The 11,368-nt window shown below is 36.1% G+C and overlaps 2 protein-coding genes across 5 annotated transcripts; one reads left to right on the top strand and one right to left on the bottom strand.

Moving 5' to 3' along the window:
- Positions 1–766: 766 nt before the first annotated feature.
- LOC105456839 lies at positions 767–4,332 on the bottom strand. Of its 3 annotated transcripts, none has more exons than XM_011701164.1 (7): positions 4,145–4,332; positions 3,942–4,044; positions 3,533–3,823; positions 3,023–3,225; positions 2,760–2,962; positions 2,482–2,659; positions 767–973 (listed from the first exon to the last, which is right to left on the bottom strand). In XM_011701164.1, the coding sequence occupies exons 2-7, from the start codon at positions 3,943–3,945 to the stop codon at positions 857–859; spliced, it is 996 nt and encodes a 331-aa protein (XP_011699466.1). In that variant the 5' UTR covers positions 3,946–4,044; positions 4,145–4,332; the 3' UTR covers positions 767–856. The 3 variants fall into 3 exon arrangements, with proteins under 3 accessions (XP_011699466.1, XP_011699465.1, XP_011699464.1); XM_011701163.1 differs by lacking the exon at positions 767–973 and adding an exon at positions 1,997–2,372 and having other exon boundaries at positions 4,141–4,332; XM_011701162.1 differs by lacking the exon at positions 767–973 and adding an exon at positions 1,997–2,372.
- A 120-nt stretch (positions 4,333–4,452) lies between these two features.
- Positions 4,453–9,571, top strand: LOC105456840 (ATP-dependent RNA helicase SUV3 homolog, mitochondrial). Of its 2 annotated transcripts, none has more exons than XM_011701165.1 (14): positions 4,453–4,666; positions 5,330–5,574; positions 5,633–5,855; positions 6,407–6,575; positions 6,667–6,778; positions 6,843–6,973; positions 7,053–7,366; positions 7,477–7,618; positions 7,714–7,872; positions 7,953–8,132; positions 8,460–8,608; positions 8,688–8,809; positions 8,992–9,045; positions 9,125–9,571. In XM_011701165.1, exons 1-14 carry the CDS (start codon positions 4,590–4,592, stop codon positions 9,253–9,255), a joined length of 2,208 nt encoding a protein of 735 aa, XP_011699467.1. In that variant the 5' UTR covers positions 4,453–4,589; the 3' UTR covers positions 9,256–9,571. The 2 variants fall into 2 exon arrangements, with proteins under 2 accessions (XP_011699467.1, XP_011699468.1); XM_011701166.1 differs by lacking the exon at positions 4,453–4,666 and adding an exon at positions 5,079–5,272.
- Positions 9,572–11,368: the final 1,797 nt, after the last annotated feature.

Here is an 11,368-nt window from a genome sequence, read left to right as displayed (position 1 = left end):
CATTTCTTTTTGCTTTTCAGTACATTTCTTACATTTTGTTTGGTAAGCTTCACTGAACATACCTGAAACCAAGAAAGAGAATATTCTTTTATATTTATTTATTCTTTAGTAATCGACATCGCTGATTAATAAATGCACAGAATCTAATTACGCTAGAGAATTAAAGCACAAAATTAATATAGTTAAAAAGTTTGAAAATATGATTCTACATAAAAAGAAAAAATTGATTTCGTTCCGTAGACTTATCTCTGAGAAACTATCATCCATTCAAAAATTAGCGTAAATCGGTAAATACATCTAGTTATCGAGTGTATTTATCTTCCATACAGTTTTCTATTTCTGCTGCGTTATTTTTGTATAAGAAATTAATTTAGAAGTTAGTTTGTTTTATCAAATATTCGATGTATGTAATTATTTTAATTTCCACAAAATTCTTTTCAATTCTTAAAAATTATATATGTATATTTATAATTAAGCAAAAACTTGAAATTTTTCTAAAATAAAATTTAACAGTAAATAGATTCATATGTTGTCATTTATTTTCTCTGCTGATGCTTAGATGGTCAAAAGAATCTCTTATTCGATGTTGTAAATGATTTGTCAAAAAGCTCTGTTATTCGATATTGTAAAGTAAATAATTTGAAAACTATAAATACCTTGACGTTACCGTTAAAGAAAAATCGATTTCGCGATTGACCAAAGAAATCATCACAAAAGAAAAAAGAAATAATTCGGTAATAATATACCTGTTAAGTATTTCTGTTCTGGTGTTTCGCATGGTATTATTTCCATAAAACATTTGTTATATTTGTCTCGCAGTTCGTCGTTTTGGAGCATAGCTTGAATATCGACGTTATCATATTGAGCAGAATACATCTCTTCTGCAAGAACGCACATCAGTACGCTCATAGCAATGATCAACGCGATACGATTTAGTCGAGCCATTGGTTTCACAGTTCCGGTACTTGATACACTATAGATAGTCAATGAATTGTGCATTTCATTTTATATAGATCTTATTTGATAAAAAAAAATATTGCGTGACGTAAGCATAGAAATTATATACAAAAAAGGCAAAGATATAAACAGGGAAAAAACTTGCCATGTACGTTAGAAAATATTAAAAATACAAATCATGTGTTGTAAGATGTACATTAAACTTGTAAAATACAACGTATCAAATATGCAAATATTATGTATGTAAATTTTAAAAAACCGAGTCTAAAATTATTTGCTCACAAAAATACATCAATTTTATTCACTATAATTGCGTGCATATATATTAATTGATACCTTAACATTTTCAAAATCTAAGATTGCTATGTACACTTTGAATCAAATTTATCGTGTTTAAATTATTCATGTATTAAAGAAGTAGTTAATAATTTCAAAAACGTGTTCAATTAAGATATATTAACAAAAATTTTGTACGCATATGCGGTGCGTCATTACTTGCGTCAATAAATTTTAAATAAGTAATAAAATAAATCGTTTATAAAATTATATGTTTGCTGCTTGCCTTTTTTTGAAGTAACGAGTATGCAGGATATATAATAATATTTATTATATCGATTAGTTAAAAAAGAGTTCTGTTTTACATCCATGATTATTAAAGTCATTATTTTTTTTAAATCTTTCCATAATATTTTCTGAGAATAAATGAGGCATAAATGACGCAAATATTTGCAAAACAAACTCTCATAACTCTCGTTCTCTCATCACTGTCTGACATCAGAAAATAAGAAACTTGTCCTTTTGTATTTTTAACGCACAGTTTTTCTTTTTCATTTACATAAGTGAACTAATTTCTTTTTATGTATTTATGTAAAATGCAGATTAATGAAAATATGGCAGAAATTCGTTTCTTATGGATTAATAGGTGGATATTTTGATCAGTTATAATTCACTCTATTTTCTATTCTAGAAATATAAGGCAAATGTAGATAGAATTATGTACCTATATTTATTTATTAATGAAAAATAACTGAAAAGGGAATTTTTGACACATTTCAGCAAATCTGTATCAGTATTTATTCATTCTGATAGTCTTATTTTATCTGTTACAATGTATAATCTTTTATTCAAATAGATATTTTTTCTTGTTCTTAATTTACTTATCGCTTCTTTTCTTGCTTGCAGTCCTCTTTATGTGTGCTATTTACAGAAAGTAGATCTGACGGCAATAAAAAGTCAGCATGCTCTGGTAAAGCATTAAACGCAAAATTTATAAATTTTTGAAATTCCTTAGTAAGAGCATCGATTTTTTCTTGAAGTACTTTATTCCTATTGCGATAGTTTGTATTCTTTTTCTTCATTGTATTTATAGATTGTTCTTGTTTAGCAATAAATTCTTGCAAGGACTCTATTTTTTCCTGTATATTTTAAATACGTGTAATTTTTTAATTTTTTTATAAAGAATAAATTTACATAAATACAGATATTTTCAAGTCCCATTCGAAAATAGATGTATATATTAATTACCTCAAAATGTTTATGCATCGTTTGCAACTGCGAATTGCTGCGTAATCTTTCCATGCAAAAAGTGAAAATAATATTCATAGCATTCTGGACGTAGAGTTCACGACGTTGGATATGCAACTCTTCTATCTTCTCCCTCTCAATTTCCCTGATTCTCGCGTCCAATTCGAGATGCTGTTTCCTTTGCAGATGAAAGTCAAATTTAATATATTTTATATATTAGTGACGTTTCGAGAACCTTTTCGAAACTTTTGATATTTATACACATTTTCTCTGAATACCTTATGATCTTATTAAAATCAGCAATTGTCTTTTCTCTCTCTGCGCGACGAATTTGCTCGAACTCATTACAGAGAGACGTAACGACCCAGTTCACCTGAGGCCGTATTTTTCTCAGCACATCGTGCGTCGTATCAATTCGCGCTTTTACAACGGCTTTTTGCAGTTCCTTATCGCGTATCGCGCTCGTGTCCGCCAACTCGATCTGTTGCAGTTTTAAATGAAGTTTCGCTCATTGCGCCAAGTTACGTATACGCATGTCCACCTGCAATTTCTCCTTTAACTCTTCTTGAGCAGACTTGAAAAATTCCTCGTATCTGGCATGAAGCTCCTCCGCGTTGCGTCCGATGGTAAATCTCTTTTCAGCTTCGAGCTTACGACATTCATCTGCAAATTCGTCCCTCAGTCTCTTCTGCGTCGTCGCTTCGACCTCCATTTGAAACTTCTTCATCTCCTCTTCGCCCAGTGCTGAAAAAAATGAAAACAATATTCATTGCGTTCTGTATGTAGAGTTCACAATGTTGGACATGCAACTCTTCTATTTTCTTCCTCTCAATTTCCCTGATTCTTGCGCCCAATTCGAGATGCCGTTTAGAACATATCAAGAATTTACGAGACAAGAATTTAGAGCATAACAAGAATTACTTACAGATTTATTTACATAACACTTTAGAGCATAACAAGAATTTACAATATATCGACAAGCATAAATATGTGTAAAATACTAAAATCACTTTTGATGTTTAATCCGATGCAAAGATCCATTGAATATTACCTAGAATGTCGCTATGTAGATCCGTTCTGACAATTTCATGCTTTCCCGCCCACGATCCCGTCGCGTCCGCCTTCGATTGACTGTTCCGCGAGGCGCAACACGAGACGCAACATGATTCCCGTGACAATTTGGCGGGTATCGAATCCAACAGCTTCACGGCCTCCGGATGGCTGTAGTCGAGGAGAACCTGCGCCAGCGAAGTGCCGAGACGCAGCTGAATCTCCGACCTCGTCGGACTCTCGTCTCGCGTAGGGCATTCCAACTTGCGAAATTTACGGGATGAGGTACAAGCTGCGTGAACATATTTGCGGAAATGAGTAGATCCTTGCGCGGTTTCCCCGTGAACGACGTTCTTCTTAAGATCAAGAATGTATACACTCGTGCGTTATCTTAACGCAGCGTCGCTTACACATTGCGTTATCGATAGGAACGGCGCGTCATTTCCTTCTATCGCTTATTCGACGGGGAATTTAACCCTTCGTTCTCCGTGCAGAGCGTCCCGCGCGTCATTCCTTAACGTAAAGAGACAAATGAAGCTGACAAAAGTGACAGACACAAATACTTAATCAACCTTTTGTTCTACTGATAGGTTATAATCGTTTACTCACAAACCTTTCGAAAGAAAAACGCCAGCAACTTGCCGGCAGATTCAAGCCAGACACATTGCGGGCAGATTATTAATGTTTGACGTCAACTACATCCCGGGATAAATCGGGACCGTTTATACTTCATTTAATCACAGCTACATCTAATTCCATTTTCTATTTCTGCGTTTGTGATATCCATATTGAAACTTTCGCGCTCTCGCAGGCACGAGCCGCTCTCAGGATCCTCTCTCAGGCCTTGTCCAGTCAGTCCAGTGTGTGAAAACCAGGGGGCGCGATCTCTTCGATTTCGATCCCACGTGTCTGACGTCTGGTGTGCTGTGTGCGCACTGCGTGCGGGGATGTGCGTTGCGAGTTGTGTACTTGCGTATTCCAGTGTTACTTCATATAACTCCGCGTTTCCCTCGATTTCAGTGTGATGATTTGATAACGAAACCTTCCACGATCGAAAAATGATACCTATAAAGTGTGCCATGACGGAACAGCTGATGCGAAGAGGCGCCTTGTCGGCGGTGACATTAGTACGCAGGTATACATACATACATACATTTGTATATATATTTTAGAATCATGTATTGTTAGAGATACATTTTTTGATCGTATCTCTTCTTTATCTTCTTTTATCTCTTCGATGAATTGCATAACGCTACGTCGAGCGACATTAACCTTTAAACCACCGCATCCCAAAAAATTACACTAACCACAATGTCGGTCTGACAAATCGCTATTATGCTCTCGCTAATTTTATAAGTTATGTATGTATAATAAAAATGTATGTTTTCTGAATATTTGTGATGGGGAAAAAGAAAACTATGTTTTAATGTGAGAGTTAACAAAAAAATCTCATATACAATAGAAATAAAATATATTTAAAGGGTGACAAATAAGAAAATTGTTGACAATAGTAACGTTTTAATAGCAGTCTGTGAGACCGTGGTTTAAAGGTTCTTCTTCTTCTTCTTCTTATAATTAGGCTTCAGCTCCTACGAGGAGCTATACAGCCTGATACAAATTTGATAATTGCGTATAAAACAGAAGTAGAGAAGTATTAATCGGATGATGCAATACTGATCAGAGTACTGAGCCATAGACGTCCACCTTAGTCCGTGGCTCACAACGGAATCATGGTTTAAAGGTTAAAACTGTCGCTACTACGACATACCTTCTATCTCATTTCGTCTTTTGTTGCTAGATCGCCAGTTCTTGGCACGAGTTACGTCCAGCTGTGCAGAGGCAAGAAAAGCGACAGCAACAGCAATACAAATATGCCGCAATCGCTGTTCCGTCCTGTGCCCGTCAAACCGAATCCGGATGACATAAACGTCGGTGCCGAAATAGCTGGGTCCTCATTGAAGAAGACGGACCTACTGAGGATACTGAATTCCTTCGCGCAGAGGACGGAGATCAAGAAACTGGCTCAACAATATGGATTGGATGGTGCGTAGGCAATAATCGAATATATAAATGTGATTTCTAATTGTGGCATTGATTTCAGACACCCTCCTGGCACAGGCTTTCACCAACTTCAAACAGTACTGCTTAGGAACGGAATCATTACCCGTGGACCTTTACGTAGTCCTGACCGATATCATGCATGGTGCCGGACACGTCACCGATATTTTTCCGTACTTCATAAAACACACCAAGCAAATATTCCCGCACATCGATTGCTTGGACGATCTCAAAAAGATTAGTGATCTACGAAGTCCCGCTACCTGGTAAGAAAATGTAAATTTACATAATGTTAAAGATTATCAAGGTTTTTACAAGGAAAAAATTTTTCTTGATGTGTTAAAATACACATATATAAAAATAACAATGATATAGTAATTGTACTAATATATTAATAAATAAGAAATAAAGAGTTAAAGTATGACATTTAATGCTCCAAGTAAAAATAACTTTAAATTACAATAATGACAACGAACGTTTCAATCTACATTGGGTTCTTAATGTTAGTACATTTTTTTAACATTGAAAATGACCTGATGTGGGTTGAAACGTTTGTTGTCATTATTGTAATTTAAAGTTATTTTTACTTGGAGCATTAAATATCGTATCCTTTATTTCTTATTTATTAATATATAAATTATAAAAATTGTTCTTAATGTATTAGAATACACACATATATATTAAAAGAACAATGATACAGTAATTATATTAATATATTAATATAATTACTGTATCATTGTTCTTTTAATATATATGTGTGTATTCTAATACATTAAGAACAATTTTTACAAAGTGATAAAATTTGGCTGTTGTTTAGGTATCCTATGGCAAGGGCAAAAAATAGAAAAATAATTTTTCACGCTGGACCAACGAACAGCGGGAAGACTTACCATGCTCTAGAAAGATTTATTAACGCAAAAAGTGGAGTGTATTGTGCACCGCTGAAGTTATTGGTCGCAGAAGTATTTCATAAATGCAACGAAAGGGTTGATATCATATATATATTTTTTTAGTTACATTCACCAAAAATAAAATAACAAACATAAAGATGTAACAATGTATTTAACATAATTTTAGGGAACACCGTGTGATTTAGTAACTGGAGAAGAACGGAGGTATGCCAAGGATAATAATGATGCAGCGGATCATGTATCGTGTTCCGTAGAAATGGTGAATCTACAAAATCATTGTGAGTACATCTTTAATATTTACATCGCTGAGAAAAGTGCTAATACGATGATAATCTATTGCAGATGAAGTAGCGATAATTGATGAAATTCAACTAATGCGTGATCTTCATAGAGGCTGGGCGTGGACGAGGGCCCTTCTAGGAATTCCCGCGGATGAGATACATTTGTGTGGTGAAGCTGCTGCTATAGAATTGGTACGCCTTTCGTCTTTATATATTGTACAATTGTGTGCCGACAGATATCCGCTAATCAAGAGCTACATGTACCATGCAGGTAAACTCTATATGCGTTTCAACGGGCGAAACCGTGGAAGTTCGCAGGTACAAGCGATTGACGGAGCTGGAGATAGAAGACCGAGCTGTCGATAGTTTGAATAACATTATGCCGGGGGACTGCATAGTTTGCTTTAACAAAAACGACATATACACCGTGTCGCGTTCCCTCGAGAGCAGGGGAAAAGAGGTGGCTGTAATATACGGCGGCTTACCACCCGGTACCAAGCTGGCGCAAGCCGCGAAATTTAATGATCCGAACAATTCCTGTAAAATCTTAGTAGCGACCAATGCCATTGGAATGGGTTTGAATCTGTGAGTTTTGCGCGTGTTAAATTTGATGTATACGTTTATATTTTGAAGTTTTCATGTAGCACAGATGCGCATCGTTGAGAGTGATTTGTCTTTTAAATGTATTGTTACAGGCACATTCGAAGAATTATATTTTATTCGTTGATTCAGCCGATGTTTAATGAAAAGGGCGAAAAAGAAATGGACGTTATATCTGTGTCAGCGGCTCTGCAAATAGCAGGTCGTGCTGGACGTTACGGCACAGCTTGGGATACGGTAAGCATAATCTAGTTTAATTCTATTAACATCACGAAAGAAGTCAAATATATAGAGAAAAATGTGAAGTACTAAAATATGCTTTTACATTACAGGGCTACGTGACGACGTTTAAACGGGAGGATTTGCCGACTTTGAAAAATTTATTGAGTCAAACGCCGGAGACAATAATACAAGCCGGCCTCCATCCAACGGCGGATCAAATTGAGACGTACGCTTATCATTTGCCAAACTCGTCGTTGTCGAATCTTATGGTGAGTCCAGGCACGGAAGTAACAATGGAATTAATTTTAATGAATCGTAAATGATGTCGTTTGTGCTTTGTGCATTTCAGGATATCTTTATATCGTTGTGCACGGTTGACGATTCTCTTTACTTTATGTGCAACATAAACGACTTTAAATTCCTAGCCGATATGATACAACATGTTTTATTGCCACTTCGTGCGAGATACGTATTTTGCTGTGCACCAATTAATCGGAAATCGCCATTTGTGTGCTCTATGTTTTTGAAGGCAAGTGTTATATTATATTATATATATATATACATACGCGTGCGCGCGCGCGCGCGCGCGCGTGTGTGTGTGTGTGTGTGTGTGTTTTATGTATGTTAAATATAGATGGATTTGAATTTAGACACAGAGAGCAGATGCGCAGCTCTCGCGTTATGATCATCACGAATATATAATATACATATATATGTATATCGATTTTTAAAGTTAACTATTACGAAAAAAAGCTCCCAGATGTTAATATAAAATCGACTTTGTTTTCACAATGTTCAACATTTTAATTTTTATCCTTGCACTTTTTGTGGCTTAAATATACATTTTCTTTTGCAGTTTGCACGTCAATACAGTAAAAACGAACCGATAACGTTCAATTGGTTATGCCAACACATCGGATGGCCCTTTCAAATGCCTAGAACTATCCTTGATCTCGCTCACTTGGAAGGCGTTTTTGATGTATTAGATCTTTATTTATGGCTAAGGTATATAATGAGAATTTTTTTTACCTTAATTATGTATCATTGGTTTTCTTTGCGTTCTCATATTCATTATTCTGTGTAGTTATCGCTTCATGGACCTGTTCCCGGATGGTCAAATAATCCGTGACATGCAAAAGGAACTTGATGCCCTGATCCAGGAAGGAATAGTTAAATTAACGACTTTGTTGGTGAATTCTGATGCAGGTAAGCGTGATTCTTTTGAAACGCATATAATATTCACGCTGTAATTTATAGTTAATATACGCATAGAAATATACGTGTGTGGATGTTTATATGCGTGAAATTTTGTCTTATATTTTATCAAGATTATTTTTTATAGTATTAGTCGTGATATGTAATGATCAAATCTTTTTTTTATTATTTAGGCGGAGAAGCCGATAGTTTTGAATTACAGACGCAAAGGCAAAACTTCTACAGAGGTAATTCCTTACTACATATAAAAAAAGAATTTTACATTCGCGATGATGAATGCTAAACTTATACAAAAAATTTTTATAGATTATAAAGCAACTGGCAGACATAGTAGAGGCAGATTGACTGAAAGATTAATAGCGGAGGGGCTCTTAACACCACAGATGTTACGTGAGCTGCAGTCCGAATGGATTAGGTCAACAAGAAAGAAAAAATAATACAGCTCTGTGAATAGTAGCAAAATATTAAGATTAATTGATTAAAAGAAGTCTTTTCATTGTGATCGACCTAATTGTGAATTTAAAAAAGGCGTAATTAAGTTGATACGATATGAATAATTATGTTAACATCTTTAAGAATCATTAACATTGTAAAAATAGTAGCAATGTTATATGTATATTCAATTTATGTATAAAAAAATCATGTCAAGTATTATTTTAATATTCAACGTACTGTTTAGAATATAGATTCGTTCGTACATATAAATTAAATTTTTTCTTAACAAAAATATATCTCTTTTTTGCTCATTATAAACTGTGCTCTGTAGATTTTACTTTCGAAATTGGCTACACAGATATATTATCGACACACATTTGCAATTGACTTTTTGGATATTAAATAATAGCTGGGTTTTGAATTTTTATTTGTATTACTATCCTCTAAAAAGTAAATTTTTTAAAAATTCATTTTAATATTATAAATTTATAATATAATATCAAGTCAAAGAGAAGCATATTGAGATCTTAAAACTATATGTTCTATATGTAATATATACATATGTAATATGTGTATATAATATATATATGTAATATATGTTCTAAGATTAGATAAAAGGTGCTCGCTCAAGATGGTCGCTCAATGGTGCCAATATACTTTTGTCTATGTGCTCGCGCGCTTTTCCTCTACTTTATTGATAAACGCATAAAAATGATATCAGAGAGGATCCAAGAGCGGACATGCCTTTTGACTGTACGCTAAAACGCGCCCTCGTGCACTAACGCCCTCTGGAGAAGTGGATCCAAATTACATAGCAAAATCAAGATTTCTGCACAATTTGTGGTGCGTGTCCGTACTAAATCCATTTTTCGAGTCTGCTGGAACTTTATACACGAAAAATTACGCATATATATACATTTCATTGAGTACAATTTCCGAAACGCTGCGAAACAGGCGAGAAAGGATCTAACATCATTTTCCGTTTCATTATTTATTTGCAAATAAATTACGTTACAATTAAACATTGAGCGCATGTTGTAAAAAGAGGCCAGTGCCATTATCCGTCAGTTTGTAAAACTAAGTACGAACGTTTTATGTGGCCGCGCAGCGCGCCGAGTGTCGACGCGACCACGTCGGAGTCCCACAAGCAAAAAGCCTCGTGCTACCTAACGTCCCGTTTATATACCGATTCGTGTAGCCAGCGCCGAGCCAATCAGAATGCTTCTGGCAGGGTACTATATAAACTGCGCGTACGCGCCGCTCGCGCGATAGTCCGGCCGCCGGCTCCGCTGAGTTCGTATCAAGTCTACGGAAGCGTCACGTCGTGTCACGTAGGGACAATGTACAGCCTCAGACAGCTCATGCGCTGTAAAAAATAGATGAACATGAATGCATTGGAGGAAATTTATATACGGGTACATGAAATCTATAAATTTATTTTGATTTTTCTATCATTTTATTAGATTACAATTAATTCGCTCGCACGGTCGACCACAACTGTTCGCCGCGTCGCGCGTCGGCGCGGCGCTTGTTTCGTATAAGCTGATCACCGTGTGCGGGACAAATTGCTCCGCTTCATTATCTTAATTACGCATTTATCCATAAGTATGGCGTACGTTAACATCATACAGCGAACATATGGATAAACGCATAACTAAGGTAGTGAAACGGCGTAATTCGTCCCGCGTGCCGACAGCTCACGCGAAACGAGCGTCGCGTCGCGACGCGGGCGACGCGTCGGCGGCGGTATAAGTCTTGATTTTCGACCGAACGAGTATTGCGATTACGCATCCGATCGAATCAGAGTTCTAATTAGATGCAAGATGATCGGATACGTATTTCGCAATACTCGTTCGACCGAAAATCAAAATGTGCAGCGTCGCCGCCCGCCACTGTTGCACCGACGCCGCCGCAGCGCGTACGGTGGCGCTGATGGCGCTATTGGCGTGCGGCGATGCCGACGCTAAGTTGATCGCGCGGATAGACGAATCCGCTTCGATATTTCAGTGGTGGTTCTTTTATAATTTTAGAACTCGATACGAGATAAATCGCATCTTTGGAACGAGAGGCGTCGCGGCTAATATAATTGGTAAGTGGGACTTGCATTTGTTTAAC

Source organism: Wasmannia auropunctata, unplaced genomic scaffold (assembly GCF_000956235.1).
Source record: "Wasmannia auropunctata unplaced genomic scaffold, wasmannia.A_1.0 LD335514.1, whole genome shotgun sequence".
In the NCBI taxonomy this organism is placed as follows: Eukaryota; Metazoa; Arthropoda; class Insecta; order Hymenoptera; family Formicidae; genus Wasmannia; species Wasmannia auropunctata.
This window is presented reverse-complemented; position numbering and strand designations above follow the sequence as displayed.

Bases quoted from the DNA above. Each gene is read 5' to 3' on its own strand.
- LOC105456839 (XM_011701163.1), bottom strand. The intron at 3,226-3,532 runs GTAATATTCAAT...CATTTTTTTCAG, and splicing joins TCTACATAGCGACATTCTAG to CACTGGGCGAAGAGGAGATG. The intron at 2,660-2,759 runs GTATTCAGAGAA...TCATCTGCAAAG, and splicing joins GATTTTAATAAGATCATAAG to GAAACAGCATCTCGAATTGG.
- LOC105456840 (XM_011701165.1), top strand. From the start codon at position 4,590: ATGATACCTATAAAGTGTGCCATGACGGAACAGCTGATGCGAAGAGGC. The intron at 4,667-5,329 runs GTATACATACAT...TTTTGTTGCTAG, and splicing joins GCGGTGACATTAGTACGCAG to ATCGCCAGTTCTTGGCACGA. The intron at 8,810-8,991 runs GTAAGCGTGATT...TTTATTATTTAG, and splicing joins GTTGGTGAATTCTGATGCAG to GCGGAGAAGCCGATAGTTTT.